Here is a 16560-nt window from a genome sequence, read left to right on the forward strand (position 1 = left end):
CATATGGTTCAAATTGTTACTACAAACAGAATTATATACACATAATATATAGAAGGTAAATTGACAGAAAGGGAATTGGAAAACACAATCACCAACAACTATGATTTGAACTCAAACGACATGGGTTTTCAAATTTAAATGTTTACAGAATTAGTCTGGTTTGCCAACATCGATGTTTTGCACCACAAAATTTAATTTCTTTAGAGTAAAAAGTACAAGCAGAAATTTTTATTGTTTCCGAATTCAGAATAAGAAATTTAATGTACTTTAAAACTAAGGTCCAAAACCACAAACCTTCAATAAAATGCCTTGGTTCACCCTAAATATCTTAATTAGACCTACAACATAGTAGAATGCATGAATTTGACATAACTATATTCAGTAATAGCAGTCCAGATTTTCTGCTGAAGATGATGATAGAAAGCCGTTTTTCAGAATTTGATTAACCTCTGAAAAAAACTTTAGATATTTTTCTTATGATATAAATTGATAAGGCAAAGTGGGAGACCAACAAGAAATAGAGTGCAAAGGGGCTTCCCTGGTGGCACAGTGGTTGAGAGTCCGCCTGCCGATGCAGGGGACACGGGTTCGTGCCCCGGTCCGGGAAGATCCCACATGCCGCAGAGCAGCTAGGCCCGTGAGCCATGGCCGCTGAGCCTGCGCTCCGCAACAGGAGAGGCCACAACAGTGAGAGGCCCACATACCGGGGGGGGGGGGGGGGGGAGAAATAGAGTGCAAGGATCAAGATGCTTTTTCCCAAGAATACGGGACACTCTAATTAAATATAATTCATAAACCATTTTATTAATTTCAACATCATATGTGTTGAAATTAATAGTTGTTTATTTTATTTTTTTATAAATTTATTTATTTTGGCCTGCATTGGGTCTTCATTGCTGCAAGCAGCTTTCTCTAGTTGCATTGAGCGGGGGCTACTCTTCTCTGCAGCATGCAGGCTTTTCATTGTGGTGGCTTCTCTTGTTGCGGAGCACGGGCTCTAGGCGCGCCGGCTTCAGTACTTGTGGCACGTGGGCTCAGTAGTTGTGGCTTACGAGCTCTAGAGCGTAGGCTCAGTAGTTGTGGCTCGCGGGCTTAGTTGCTCCGCGGCACGTGGGATCTTCCCAGACCAGGGTTCGAATCTGTGTCCCCTGCATTGGCAGGCAGATTCTTAGCCACTGTGCCACCAGGGAAGTCCCTAGTTGTTTATTGTAAAAGATAACTTTCCAGTTACAGTAGGTTGAATAAATTATGCAATATCTCATGTGAAGCAATACCATACAGTCATTAAAATGATGAAAACTTAAATATTTTTAAAGATGTTAACAAGCTACTTTATCTCTAAGCAAAACAGGCATAAATGTTTTATTATAATACTGATAAGTAAAATACAAAAGGTTTAATGTAAGACATCCCTAAATTCTGCCACTCTTCCTTAACTGTAAGAGTATTTTCTGACAATATAAAAAATGTCCCTACATATCTATACTCAAAAAAGCTATTAGTCAAAACTAATAAATTTATATTTGACATTTACAAATCATCTTGCTTGTTCTAACCAATTCCTCCTCATTCCTCAACATTCATTTCCTCTATAAAACCTTCCTGGCTACTAAAAAATATATGCATAACTCCAAAACAGACTTTATCATGCTGAGCTGTAATTTAAGGGTCTCTCCCCCACTAGAACTGTACTTAACTCATTTCTTAGCCCCAACCCCATTCCCAGGAAAGTGCCTTGCAAGACAGGCTTTCATTACAAGTCGAATATTTACTTTTTAGATGAAATAAAAGGATAAAACATAAATTTGCCCACTGTTCTTCACTATATTCAGTTTCCTATACATGCCAAACACTGAACTTTATTCACAATAAAGAAGAAAATAATTCACTTTAAGACTGAAAGACAATATATCATGCACTCTGCATACCTCAGAGTTAAGAGCTGTAGCTATTTTAGGGGTGGGATAGAGAGGGTGGGAGGGAGGGAGAAGCAAGAGGAAAGAGATATGGGGATATATGTATATGTATAGCTGAATCACTTTGTTATAAAGCAGAAACTAACACACCATTGTAAAGCAATTATACTCCAATAAAGATGTTAAAAAAAAAAACCGCAAAGAGTTGTAGCTATTTTTACAAGATAATCCTCTCAATTTAATGCAGTAAATATTGCAAATACTTTCAAACTTTGGTAAGTGTGTTAATAAAGCTTTATTAAACAATTCAAAATAAAAATTTCAGCTTACCTCTAAATTTTAAGCCAAATACAAAAGCCAAGAAAACTTAATGTGCACCCCTAATATTAACTGTTAGAAAAATTCATTCACTGTTAATATTTTAATATGTTGGATAATCAAACACTAGAATCGAGGTAGTTCTGTCACTAACTAGCATTAGTACAGCAATCAGAGAAGCCCTCTCTAGGACTCATTCCTTATCTACAAAATGACAGGAGTTGGCAAATGATCTCCAAAATCTTAAAAAAGCCTACTGATGATGACTGTAATACTTTAATTAAATAAACAACAGATTGTTGGCATTCACATATTTACCATTTCTTAAGCCACCATCAAAGCCTGTGATATGTGGTTATTGCTAATGGGAATGAATAATTATCACTTCCTCATAAGAATTAAATGAGCTAATATTTATAGGAGACCTACATAGAAATCAGAGCTCCAAGTTAATGTAAAGGAGTACACCTAGCCCACTGCCCAGCATTCTTACCTCAAATAGTGGTTTGCAGGAATTTCTCTTAGATTTGTGAACGCCAGAGGTTCTACAGTCCTTTTTTTTTTTTTTTTAAACTTAGCTACTTGGCCAATTCTCTTATTAAATGATTCATTTTCTTTATGATTTGAAAAAATTTTTAGTGACTATCAAGAGAAAGAACTATGATGACCATAACTACTTCTGACAGTAATGATTGAGAAACTACTGAAGTCAAGAATAAGTACTCAATAAATGTTAGCTGAAATCAAATTAAAAAATAGTTTTAAAGAACTAATGTCTCAGTTAAAGTTACTATTTACACTACAATGAATTTTACCGAAGCTTTCTTATCTGTCCCTCCTGACTGGAATATATATTTCGTTGGCAATTCTAATTGCAGTTATCCAGATTCTTTTCAAATTCATTTTTGGCTTAAAATTGGACTAGGAAGGGCTTCCCTGGTGGAGCAGTGGTTGAGAGTTCGCCTGCCGATGTGGGGGACACGGGTTCGTGCCCCAGTCCGGGAAGATCCCACATGCCGCGGAGCGGCTGGGTCCGTGAGCCATGGCTGCTGGGCCTGCGCGTCCGGGGCCTGTGCTCCGCAACGGGAGAGGCTGCAGCGGTGAGAGGCCCGCGTACCGCAAAAAAAAAAAAAAAAAGAAAAAGAAAGAAAAATGGCCATAGCCTTAGCAGTGCCTTATCTGTGACATTAACTGATGGCAGTCTACTATCATATATTTATAATATGGAGCTTGTTGAAGTTCCTACTTCCTAAGTAATTTCTACTGTTGGAGAAAAGTCTCCCTTTCTCTAACCAACGTCCCTTAGTATTTCCATCTCATCTCTTCGTCACAATCCAAACCTCTCTACTTCCAAAAATTTATTGCAAAGATTCATCATTATCATCTAGCACTTCTATTTTTTTCCCTAAAGGATCTTTATAATAAATATCTAGCTAGATAGATAGATAATTAGTTCATGGTCTGTCAGAAGTTACATGGGGAGATAACTTTTACAAATTCTTCTAGCAGGAAAAACCTTTACTAGAGTGCTGAATGTCTGGGAGGGAAGGCAAAATACTCTACAAGACCACATTCTTCTTTGCAACTCAGGGAGGGAACAAAGTTCTAGTTGCAAGCAATAGGTAATCCAAGTGAAAAGAAAAGAAGCAAGCCAATCCTGAGAGCCCTCAGGAAAAGAAATGGGCTGTGAGACAGGCTTGGAACAAATGTGACACACTACATGCTTAAGCTGATAAGAAATTCCAATTCACCACAGGTCCTCATCCCCAGTTCTCTAATTGCTCCACACTTCATCAGTGTTACTAGTTCAACCCCAGGCCTAAGGGAAATTAATGCTTTGGCGTGAAGGAGTGCCAGTTAAGGTAAAAGGAATATGACAGAATCCTTATTGTGACTTACTGCAGCAGTGTCAGATGTATTTAGCATCTGAGTTAGAAATGCCAATCATTAGCGCTACACATGACAGTAATAATTAATTTCTCTAATACCATGAGATGTGATACTAGGTAGTAACTAAGTTGGGAAGGATTTTCTAGAAATATAATCACTAATTATAATATTACTTCTATAGGAAAATGTTTTTGAAATTCAATCCTTTCATAAGTTAAAACTTATCAAAGATAAACAATAAGATTGGCACAACAGTACAGTGGCCAAACAGCCTGATTTAGAAGTCAAATTCCACCACCAATAGATGTGATTTTGGATGAACTACTCTAATGTCGCTGTGCCTCCATTTCTACATCTGTAAAACAGAGGTTAAAAAAAAAAAGGAGGTAAAATACGGAGATTAAAAAAAAAAATAGTAGGAAGTTAAAAAAAAACCCAAGACTGAATAACTTTATAAGTATTTAGTTAAGTTAATATAAGTAGAGTAGATAAATATTAACTTTAAATAAATGCAGCTATTATTGCTATTGAGGAAAAGTAACACTCAATTTCTTATCTACCTGACATATTTCCACTTACGCTTAAAGACCTAGTCATTTGTGAAATCCTTCTTAAACTCCATACAAATTGAATATTCCCTCCTTCGTTCCCTCAATGTACATTTAACTAAAAGTACATCAATAATATTCACAAAATCACACATCCAGAATCACAGAACCTTGAAACAAACTATGGAGGTCATCTAGTTCTGGTTCAAGCAGACTTTCAATATCATATATTTATTGTATTCTTCCCAAAGTCATTTTTAAAGATACGCATGTTTGAGCAGTTGGTTTTTGTAACATCTTACAATTTTTAAAAAATAAATAAAACACTATAGTCAGATATTAAAATCCTGAGCTTCAACATCAAAGTATCAAAGGTGAAATTATTTCAGGTTTTCCTAAATCTTTGTTTATGGTCAAAACACAAAAGATATTTAATTTACTTTAACAAAAGAATTACTAAGTCTGTTTAATGTAAGTAAAGATACAATGTAAAATCAGAATACTTTGAGTGAATAAGTTATATTCTCCCAAGATCTGTAATAACTTAAAAGACTAAAAATATGTGTCATAAAAAATGTAATCTATTCAGTAAAATATAATATCATCTACTAATATACGATTTTAAAACACACATTTCTATTATTTTTCTGTTCACTGCATGGAAAGATGATAATACATGGCTTTATTGAAAGATTCCCACTATAGTTAAAGAAACTATGAGCTTTGTGCCTGACACTATAACACTTTTTTAGGGTGCAGTTCATAAACACATATTCAAAGATACCAGGTATACAGGCTGAATACATATATGAACTCAAATCTATTTCAATGTCACCTCCTCATTGTGGCTTTTCCTGAATGCCCTATCTAAAATAACCACCCCAATCATTTCCTTAACTCTGTTCTACCTTTCCTTATTGTATTTACCAAGACTAAAAAATATTATGTCTCATTTGATTATTGTCAGACTCTCTCAATAAAACATAAGGTCCATAAAGACAGGAATGTCTCTGTTTTATAAACAGTTATATTTCTGTTGCCGAGAACAGTACATGACATACAGATACTGCTTAACAGACAATGAATGAATGATTGAACAAATACTTTTGAAGTAAGAGCATGATTTTTAAGTGTTTGGTGAAACAAAAGACATAATCATTTCAGTTAAAAACAAGAGAATGTTCATCTCACCAGGACCTTAAAAAAAATTTTTTTTTCTGTAACTCAAGGGTAGGTGGTACAGAAAGAGTAGGAGGGCAGTGTACAAAACGGGTTTATTTCTTCAAAGTTCCTTTGGGGCAAGTTGGTGTTCATTCTTGACTTAGTAACATGGGAAAACCATGGCACAATAGTAAGAAAATAATAAATTCTCTCTTAAAAAATGAACACTTTAGAATATGTTCTCATTTTCTAAAATCAACTGTATTTGCTTTAAGCTTCTATCCCAGAGCAAACAAACGAATTAATTATCTAAAAAGTGGACAGAGCCCAAAGTATAAACCAGTCTTAAGAATCAACCTTGGGGCTTCCCTGGTGGCACAGTGGTTGAGAGTCCGCCTGCTGATGCAGAGGACGCGGGTTCGTGCCCTGGTCCGGGAAGATCCCATATGCCACGGAGCGGCTGGGCACGTGAACCAAGGCCGCTGAGCCTGCGCGTCCGGAGCCTGTGTTCCGCAACAGGAGAGGCCACAACAGTGAGAGGCCCGCGTACCGCAAAAAAAAAAAAAAAAAAAAAACAGAATCAACCTTGAATCAACCAAATGCTAACCAAGAGAACAGTCTCTATGATTATTTGAACTAAGCCTCTTTTGGAAATAATTAGTAAAGAAGAGGAAGAAAAGTCAGAGAACTGAGAAGAGGCCCAAATCTCTGCCACTAAGTGGCAAACTAATGAAACCTGACCAGAATCCATCCTTCAAACTGTACATTCTGGGCCATAAAACATTTAACTAATTAAAAGGATAGAAAACATACATTGTCTGCCCTCAGATCACAATGGGATTAAACTAGAAATCAGTAACAGAAAATAATTGGAATATCCCAAAATACATGGAGACTAAATAACACAGGGGTCAGAGAGGAAATCTCAAGAGAAATTAAAAACATTAATTTCTATGAACTAAATGAAAATGAAAACACAACTAATCAAATTTTATGGGATACAGCAAAAGCAGTGATTAGAGGGAAATTTACAGCATTGAATGCATATATTAGAAGAGATCTTAAATCAATCACCTAAGGCTCCACCTTACAAAACAAGAAAAAGAGCAAACTAAATCCAAAGTAAGCAAAAGCAAAGAAATAATGTGAATTTTAATGAAACTGAAAAGAGGAAACCAACAGAGAAAAAATCAATAAAACCAAAAGCTGGTTCTTTGAAAAGATCAATAAAATCAATAAGCCTCTAGACAAGCCAAGTAAGAAAAAAAGAGAGGACACAAATTACTAACATCAGAAATGACAGAGGAGATATCACTACAGATCCATGGACATTAAAAGGATAATAAAGAAGCACTATGAACAAGTTTATGCCCATAGATTTTATAACCTGGATGAAATTAACCAATTTCTGAAAAATACAATTTGCCAAAACTGACACAAGAAATAGACAATCTGAATAGGCCTATATCTACTAAAGAAATTGAGCCAATAATTAATAACCTTCCAAAACAAAAAGCACCAGGCCCAGTAGGGTGGACTGGTGAATTCTACCAAACATTTAAGGAAGAAATTATACCAAGTCTCTACAATCTCTTTCAGAGGACAGAAGCAGAGGGAATACTTCCTAACTCATTCTATGAGGACAGCATTACCCTACTACCAAAACCAGGCAAAGGCATTACAAGAAAAACAAAAACTACAGACCAGTATCTGTCATGAACATAGATGCAAAAAGCCTAAACAAAATACCAGCAAATCAAATTCAACAGTGTATAAGAATTATACACCACAACAAACTGGAATTTATTCCAGGTATTTGAGGCTAGTTCAACACTCAAAAATCAATTAAAGTAATCCACCACATCAACAAACCACACATCTGATTATCACTCAGCACAAAAACTTCAATATCTCTATCAAAGTTTCTAATGTCTGCATTAGAGTTCCTTCAAAGTGCTTTAAGGACCACAAGTTTCAGACTTAACTGTAAAACTCATTAAAAATTAAATTCTCAGACTCCACCCCCCAATAATGGAGACCAGATAAGCATTTTTATCAAGCATCACAGGTGAATCCTATGTGAACTTAAGTTGAGAACTAGTGTCCTAATACACTTTTCAAAACTCAGTTGAAGTCACCTATTACATGACTCCCCCCCATTAGAATTAATTTCTTTTCTCTGTACTATTCTTTGAACACATTACATGTATTTCTCTTGTAACTTATACCACATTATCTCTTCCCAACAGCCCTCCCCATTCCCCAAAAAGAAAACTTTCTCATTAACTCTGATTAAGGCAGAGGTTCACAACCTTTTTTTCACAACTAACACACCACAGCACAATCCCACAGTAAAAGTTACTAGAGGATGTTACATAGATAAAATAAGCCATGCGATTCCTACAATTCCAGGACTTAGCTCTAATCTACTTTTCTCCCACAAATCAGCCTAAATGGTGTAAAGATCTATTTGATTAAAGTTGGTCTATAACTTTCAAAAAGGTAATAGTTTTATTCCTTTAGTAAATTTTCTATGGACTATCCATTCTCACAACATGAAAGCAAAAAAATTAAGAGTGAATACTCAGTATTCTTGGTCTGGATCATGAGTTTATATCGACTAAAACAAAAATAAAATCAAGGTATAAAATAAAAAAGACTTTGCTTTCCATTCCATAATTGTATTTAAAACAGTAGTAAATTACTTGATCAAACATATTGACAAAGATTCCAAGTATTACCAACCTGATATATTAAAAAATGAAAAGGTGAATGATTTAAAAAAAAAAGAAAATCAAACTTGAGAATGGGGGGACAGGACAGTGGAAATCAGACTAAATTTTACTTAATCAGAAACTTTCTGAAAATTCTGAAAAAAAGTCCTGGGTGAAGTCACAAAATCATAAATATTAGAGTTAAAAGGTGTTTTAATTCCTATCAAGTTCCACTTCTCTTATCTAGAAGGAAATTGGAATTCTTATCTATGTTGAGTGATTTTGCCCAATTCATATAATAATGGGCAGAATCTGGGTTTTCTGACTTCTGTGCCCTTTTCATTATATTAGGACCAAGCAGTGCACAAGACCTCAATTCAACTAAGCTGAATCCTAAACAAATTCAACCCTTGTTCACTTCATACAATAGCTAAACCCTTTCCTTTGAAGGATTCCAGGCAATGACCACACTTGCATATACAGACATTATCAATTTCATAGTTGGGGAAGGTAAAGCTGCAAGCTTAGTAATTAACTCAGAACTATAAGCAATAACAAAATGGAGAGTAAACTATCTGGCTCCTGGTGACATTCTCCAGGTGACATTCTCTTAAGTGGCATTTTGATAAACATCATGAGTTTACCTTAGCTTAAAACAAAACTACCTTTTTTTGAGCTGGCGGGGGAGAGGGGTTCTACTTCTATTACTACAGAATACTGACAAGTTCACAGTCAGCTTCTTTGTGACAATTTAAAGTTTTTAATTACACCCTATCTTCAACTTTTCAGACCAAGATATCAAATACTAAAATGAAATTTAAGAACTGGAGATTTGGGTTATAGTCCAGACTGTGCCAAACTATCACTACTTTAAGTAAATCACTGCCTATTTCTAGACGTCAGATCCTTCCCTCTATTAAATTGGGGTTGGGGGGAGGGGGGAAGGTGGTTACGATAGTTATTATCTTTGGTGCCTTCCAGTTCTACTGTTCCTTATCTTTGTCTAATTTCATTGATACAAAAGGAGGAAAAAAAAAACTGTTAATGATTACAAATTGTACCATTCACTGAGGTTTAAAGAAACAAACACACACACACACACACACACACACACCCCGGTGCCCGAAAGAGTCAGAGGTTAGCTGGTAGAGAGCACCAGGAACCACATTATTTTGAAATTCTTTTGTTTCACAGTCAGTTAAGTTTCTATAAATCATTCAAACGTGAATCACCATACACAGCAGCTGAACAATGTCAACATTTGATCCTGAAAAAATATGGCAAACTCCAAATTCCAAGACAGAATGTCTTCAGATGAGGATTTGAAATCTTTTATATAGTCAAGTAACTGACAATTTTGAACATTACCAAATCCCTGTGATATTGGGAAACAGCAAAGGTTAAGAAACCCTCCCATTGCCAGCCTTCTGTGATCTGGAAATGGCTTACTGCAAAGAACCAACAGTCCCCATAGGACTTAGGTGAGCAAGACTCAGGAATTACCCACCCACCTTGTTTACCTATAACAAGGGCAGACATAGCACCTGCAAATTCCCATTCTTTGCTTCAAAACTGACTAGTTGAACTGCTTGTCCCCATAGAGCAACCGGAACAAAATATTACCCAAATTCCAAGATCTCTTCCTCTAGGTTCCTGAACTTTGGCCCACCCTCAGTCTGAAACAGGATATAACCCCCCAACAGTTTTTCCTCAGAACAGGTTTGCGTGGGGGTAAAACTTTCTCTGATTTACAGTCCAATCGTACTACCCTTTCATCTCACTTCCCCACACCCAGTTCTTTCTAGCCTTGTTTCCTCCTGCCCTTTTTAAAAGAGAAGCTCTTTTTCCTAATCTTTGAGACTCTAGCAGATCTTATGGTCAGGGCACTCTCCCCACTCCAATAGTTCCCTCGCCCACACCCTTGCTATTCCTTTCGAATACAGACCCTGCTTATTAAGTCCAGATTTTTTATTTGACACCTTCTCCAACTCCACAAAGGCTGAGTTTGAAAGACAAACTGACTTTGCCGTTTCTTTACTTTGCCCCTTCTCTAAGTGACAGGTGCTAATCCTTTACAAGAAGGGAATGTACTGTGTCCACCTGGAAAGCCTATAGGCATTTATAAGATATGAACTTCTTGGCCACTGCCCTACAGCTGAGAGTAAAGGGAGATCATCAACGAGGCAAGGTCAACTCTGGGACCACCTGGCCCACGGCCATACACAGTAAATGGGCCATGAACATTCTGACTACCTATTCCGTACTCCTGAACAGATCTCGCGGTTGGGCAGGACATATGCTGCTTCCTCTAGGGCCCCGGCGCCCCGAGGCAGGTGGTAGGTCCTGTCCTACCGCTCACCCCATTGCTCCCGCCCGCTCCATCCTCAGCTGGGCACCCGACCGGCTCCCTTCACAGGACTGACCTCCCGGCCCCTTCCTCCCGACTGTTGTTATTCCAGCCCTCACAGGAAGACTCACCATGGCGCCAAGGACAGGTCGTGGACCAGACGCCCAGGAGTCGCCGGGGCCGTCCAGGACCTACCCTCACCACTCTAGAGCCGGGATCCACTCGACACCGCGAGAGAGAAGATCTTCCGGCTCTGCCGGAAGTTCAGCCTGAGCGGGACAGGAAGTCCCTCCCCTCTGCTGAACGCCGGCGACCCCACGCCACGCAGAGGTGAGGCTACGCAAGACGTCCTTCATTGCCACTTCCGTGAGCGCTAGGTTAGAGGCTGGGGGAGGTGCTGACCTTGAGAGCGCACGCGGGAGGCGCAGGCGCAGCACAGGTAGGTAGGTGGGCGGGAGGCGCGCCGCTGTTGCGCCTGTGAGGATCCAGAGGTGGGTTGGGTGGTGTTGGCAAGAGCGCACCCTCTCTCTACAAGGTGATAGAGATAAAGGTTGGTGAATGAGGTGGGAGCCGACTCAAGATCCAGCGGATTTCTTGCGGGAGAAAACCACAGTTAAGCCCCGCTCTTGCTGAGACAACACTGAAATTGCCTCAGCTCAGCCACACCCTTTCTCTTTTTACCTTCTCGTTTTTCTAGCTGCCTTTTCTTGGAGACTTTCCTTACAGACCTGTCCCTCTGTCGTCTCTGCTCCCTGCTTTAGTGGCTCTTCCAGCTCTATCCTTCCTCAGGGCAGTGGAATTTGTTCGTGAGAAGTTTCTTCATTACAGGTACCAGCTAAAGCCAGAAGGACATCTACCAAGAGCAGAGAAACCGGCAAGAGAATTCTGCCTATTTAATACATTCCAGTATGGAGGGTTTCCATTTAGATTAAAAAGTATATGTCATCAGATGGAAAAAAGTCAAACTCCCGTATACCTTCTAATGTTGTGCTGTTTTTGTTTTTTTTTTCCAAAAGACAACTCCCATATACCCTCAAAATGTTGTGTTGTTTTCTGTACCTATAAACTCTCTATTTGTTTATGCATAGTACTAATGGCAGGCTTGAAGTGCATTATACAGAGTACCTTTAACCCAGAAATTCATCTCACAATTTAGGGATCCTTGCTTAAGTCTCAACTGTATCTGCAATTTCATCTGTGGGATCTCTTTTTGCCATAGGGTCTAGTTTTGTCGTAAAGCTGGAATTGGAATGGGAGACTAGGAAGCTTCAGAAGAACTTAAGAAAATTGGGTTGGCAGGGGTGGTTAGAGATGTTAAGTTTTACCTTCCTTACCAAAGTACCTGAAGAGCACAGATACCCAAGCTATAAATGGTCGAAAGATCCTGAGAATCAGAGTTCCCAGCCATCTAAAAGAAGCATGCACAGGGCAGTTACTCTATATTAGTTTTCACTTTAAATTTTATTGGGAGATGCATAGTGTGACTGTTAAAAAAGATGTAAGAATCATAAGTACTAACACTGGAAACAGCTGGAGGTGGAGTGGGGCTGGGAAATATTTTGTGAAACAGATCCTGCTGAGGTTGAATCCAGAACTTCGCTGAGGGTTCGTTCCACTTCTGCTGTATGGAACAAGGTTGGAAATTGACAAGCCCCAGGGCACTGCAGATGGTAACTGGGAGAGAGGAATTGGAGTCTGTCGGCAGGTGTGTCTGTGGAAAGCAGCTGCGATCCTTGACGAAGAAAAAGTGGAGAAGGAAAGTGGCTATAAGTCTGTCAGTGACAACACATCCTGCTAAGTCTTACTCTCCTTTCTGACACTGTGGGTCTTACATCTGCCCTAGACCTGGCAGCCTCATTGAGGTTCACAAAGCATCTCCTATGTGGCAGTAAGACTGAAATTATTAGGTTGGAATCCATTCCTGCCAGAGTAAACGAAAGGAAATCACAGTGTTTGTTATCTGCTGATCATTTTAAATAGATCATGGGGTTCTGTGTTCCTTATTTGGTATATGGCAAGTTGATAAATAACTCTTGGTTAATATCCTTTAATGTTTCTGTTACAGTGTGAAAAATCTGTTATAAGTAATTTTTTTAAGATTAAAATGCATGCATGTTTTAAAGCTGCAACCTCCCAGTCTTTTTTTTAATCCCACAGAGTAATTATAATGTTGTGTAAGGTTACATGCCTTGAAGTAGAGGAATTTACCTATTTCCATTACTTAAAATAGATGAGAGTCTTAGACAAAGGTACAAAAAAAGGGGAAACTAATGAAAGGGGGGAGAAGATGTGGATGATGGAGATTAAGAAGAAATTTGGTTGTTTTTGTCAAGGGAGTTAGGAGTCAAATCTTTGATTTAAAAAAATCTTGGTTGCTCACTATTCAGGCTTTGTGATGAGTTGTCCTGAGTGAGAACTGTTCCCTAGTACTTAAGAACACTAACAAATAGTTACCTCGTCCTTCAGGACCTCCACCTATCTGGAACGTTTTCAACCATTAAGACCTATCACTTTCTTGAAGTCTAGCTCCATATTCTTTGCAAAATGTTTTCCAGATTAGCTCCCCTGATAAATTTCCACTGCTTTTTCTTACTTTAGTAAATATAATAACTTACGCTTTCTTGTGCAGTGCCTTTGTAATCCCCCCACCTCTGCGCAATGTATATTGTTTTCCTAATTAGACATAAATGCCTGGGACCTTCTTGTGTTGCCCACCCTCTTCCCCTTGAGAAATACCATTTAAAGGAATGTTGTGGACAAAAATCACTTCAGTTAAACTGCCCTTAAAATAATTTATGGACAAAAATGTTAGCCGTAGGAATACTTATCATCATAAAAAATTAGGAAAAATCTTTAACAATTAGAGATTGGTCAAATTCTATCATATATACTTAGTGGGATATTATCTAGCTATTTTTTAAAAGCCATTAAACTGGCCTTTCTAATGGAAAATGTGACCAGTATGATTGCTTTGACATGAAAAAACTAAGTATAGAACAAAGAGTAAAAAAGGAAGTAACAAAAATATATCAATCATCGTTACTGGAATTACCACTCTAAAACAACCTTTCTGTAAGGGGGTAATTTTTTTTTTTATTTTTTTTACTTAGGAGTAGATGAAAGGAGCTTTTTTTCCCCAAAAAAAATTTATGCTTTGTAACATCCACCTATATTACTCTCACCTTTCTAATTTGGGAAAAACATACAAACACACATGTTCTTCAGAAGTATATTGCAACTTTTTGATAGTTCAGTAGCCTCCCTCTGAAACTTTTCTCTACTGTTATTATAGTTATATCTAGGACTGTACTACATATCTGACTGGTGGAAAAACTCCTGCAAATTTTACACAAATTATACAGTGCACATTTTCAAGGATTACTAACGTACATAAATGAGATCTTGATATCATTTGATACCTTTTGGTATCAGGAAGGTCTTTAAACAGCGACCACGGAGAGCAATAAAACCGTTAGAAAAGTTTAAAACCTAAGTTAGCTTTATTCATTCTTTAAGTATTTGAGTATCTACTCTGTCCTAGTCACTGTTCTATAGTTGGGGAAACTGTGATAAATAGAGCAGACATGGTCCCTACTACATTTTAGTGATAACAGACCATAAATAAATAAACAAGAAAAATATAAGTTAGTAATAGTGCTAGGCAGAGAATTAACGTAGATGAATATTTTAGATTAGGTCACTAAGGAAAACTTCTAAAAGAGTGTTTTTATTTAAACTGCTATTTGACAGGAGAATCCAGCTTTGCAGAAATTGGGGAAACCGTTGCTTGCAGAGGGGACAAAAATGCAAAACCCTGAGGCATGAACTATCTTGGAATATTTTGGGAACGAAAAAAAGGCCTGCCTTGTTGGAGCATAGTGACTACAAGAAGAGTAAGTTTGGGGGTAGGAAAGAGCTAAATTATGGTTGCATTGAAAGCCAGGAAAGGGTTTAGATTTTATTCTAAGTGTGGTGGAAAAAGCATTTTAACCTGAGGAGTTATAGGCAAGAATATATTTTTAAAATCTACTTTAATGATATTTTTGTAATTGAAATGTTTAGTTGACTCACATGTAACACAATTACTAATATACATGGACATAAATCTATTATATTACAGTAAGTCCCCTACATACAAACCTTCAAGTTGTGAACTTTCAAAGATGCGACCATGCATTCACATGTCCAGTCACATGTTAGTTCACGTGTCTGGCTTACATTGTCATGTGCGTGCATCCTCTACAAGTGGTTGTGCTTTTGTGTACTTTACTGTACAGTACTATATAGCTACCCAGACATCATTGGATTGTTTTTTAAAGAGAAAAAAGGATAGAATTGAATCTAGCAATGAACCAGAACTGTGCCATCAACGTCAGGCATGAGTGAAATTGCAGCTTGCCCTCTGTCTCCTATTGCCAATGATCCTTTAGCTCTACCATCTCCCACCTCTTCTCCCTCCTCCAGTCAGTAACTCTTCTTGCCTGTTCACTCAATGCCAGCCCCTGTATGCCGCTGTTGTACTGTACTACTGGACTTTTCAAGGTACTATACTGTAAGATTAAAAATGTTTTCTTTATTTTTTGTGTTTGTTTTTTATGTATTATTTGTGTGAAAAGTATTATAAATCTATTACAGTACAGTAATGTATAGACAATTGTGTTCATTGGGCACCCAGGCTAACTTTATTGGATTTAATGAATAAATTGGACTTAGGAATGTGCTCTCGGAACAGAACTCGTTCATATGTAGGGGACTTACTGTATTTGCTGTTTGTCCCATCTCTCCTATGTTCAGTTTCTCCTTTTTTGCCTTCTTTTAGATTGATTATTTTTAATCCATTTCTTCTACCCCATAAGCCTGACAGTTATGTATTATTTAGAAATTTATATTATACTCTTCCTGGACAATGTAAGGACCTGAGAACACATCAACTTAATTTACTGCCCCACTGCATGTTATATATATTGTGTTTACTTAATATATACTTCCTAATTCCTTAAGACATTATTATTTTTATACAATTAATGTGTGTTTATATTTACTCAAACATTTACTTTGTCTGTTGTACTTTATGATTCCTTGAGTTTCTAAGCTTCTATCTGGGATCTTATTTCTTCTTCCTGAAGAACATGCTCCAGTATTTCCTTTGTAGATGGCTGCTGGTAACAAACTCAGTTTTTGTATCCTGAAACTACTTATTTTGCCTTCATTTTCAAAGAACATTTTTGCTAAATGAGCAGCTATTGTATTTTATCATTCTGAAGATACATTCCATTGCTTTTGGCTTCCAATTTTTTTTGAGAAAAAATGTTGGTTTTATTTTTGCCCCCTTAAAGTGATCTGTTTTTTCCTTTGGCTGTTTATAAGATGTTCATAGTAAAATTGAAGCAGTTTTATTATGATGTAACTAAACGTTGTTTTCTTTGGTTTTTTATTAATTTGTTTTCTTTTTGAGGTTTGTAATGCTTCTTGCATCTGGGATCTCATATCTTACTCTGTTTTGGAAAGTTCTCAGCTCTTATCAGTTATTGTTTCTGCCCCACTCTCTGCCCTCTCCTCTCCTGGTACGCCACTTAAATGAATATTCAGTCATTTCAATTTATCCCTTATGTTCCATTTATTTGTCTCTGTATGGTTCATTCTGGATAATTCTTACCTTTCAGTTC

At 37.4% G+C, this 16560-nt stretch overlaps 1 protein-coding gene and 1 long non-coding RNA gene across 17 annotated transcripts in view; one reads left to right on the plus strand and one right to left on the minus strand.

Moving 5' to 3' along the window:
• TMEM161B (transmembrane protein 161B) overlaps positions 1–11183 on the minus strand; it is a 69514-nt gene extending 58331 nt beyond the window's left edge. For 4 of the 9 annotated variants that reach the window (XM_067731188.1, XM_067731186.1, XM_067731191.1 and 1 more), the window contains exon 1: positions 11026–11149. Coding sequence is in view for 3 of the 9 variants with exons in the window: in XM_067731185.1 (XP_067587286.1) it covers positions 11026–11028 (3 nt within the window). In the remaining 6 variants the exon portion in view is untranslated. Of the gene's footprint in view, positions 1–11025 lie in introns of all 9 variants that reach the window. The other 5 variants (XM_067731185.1, XM_067731183.1, XM_067731184.1 and 2 more) reach the window with 2 other exon arrangements.
• A 34-nt stretch (positions 11184–11217) lies between these two features.
• Positions 11218–16560, plus strand: part of LOC137221474 (uncharacterized) — a 43655-nt gene continuing 38312 nt past the window's right edge. For all 8 annotated transcript variants that reach the window (XR_010942024.1, XR_010942018.1, XR_010942022.1 and 5 more), the window contains exons 1-2: positions 11218–11333; positions 14645–14787. This is a non-coding gene — a long non-coding RNA (uncharacterized lncRNA). The remainder of the gene's footprint in view (positions 11334–14644; positions 14788–16560) is intronic.

This window comes from Pseudorca crassidens, chromosome 3, assembly GCF_039906515.1.
Source record: "Pseudorca crassidens isolate mPseCra1 chromosome 3, mPseCra1.hap1, whole genome shotgun sequence".
In the NCBI taxonomy this organism is placed as follows: Eukaryota; Metazoa; Chordata; class Mammalia; order Artiodactyla; family Delphinidae; genus Pseudorca; species Pseudorca crassidens.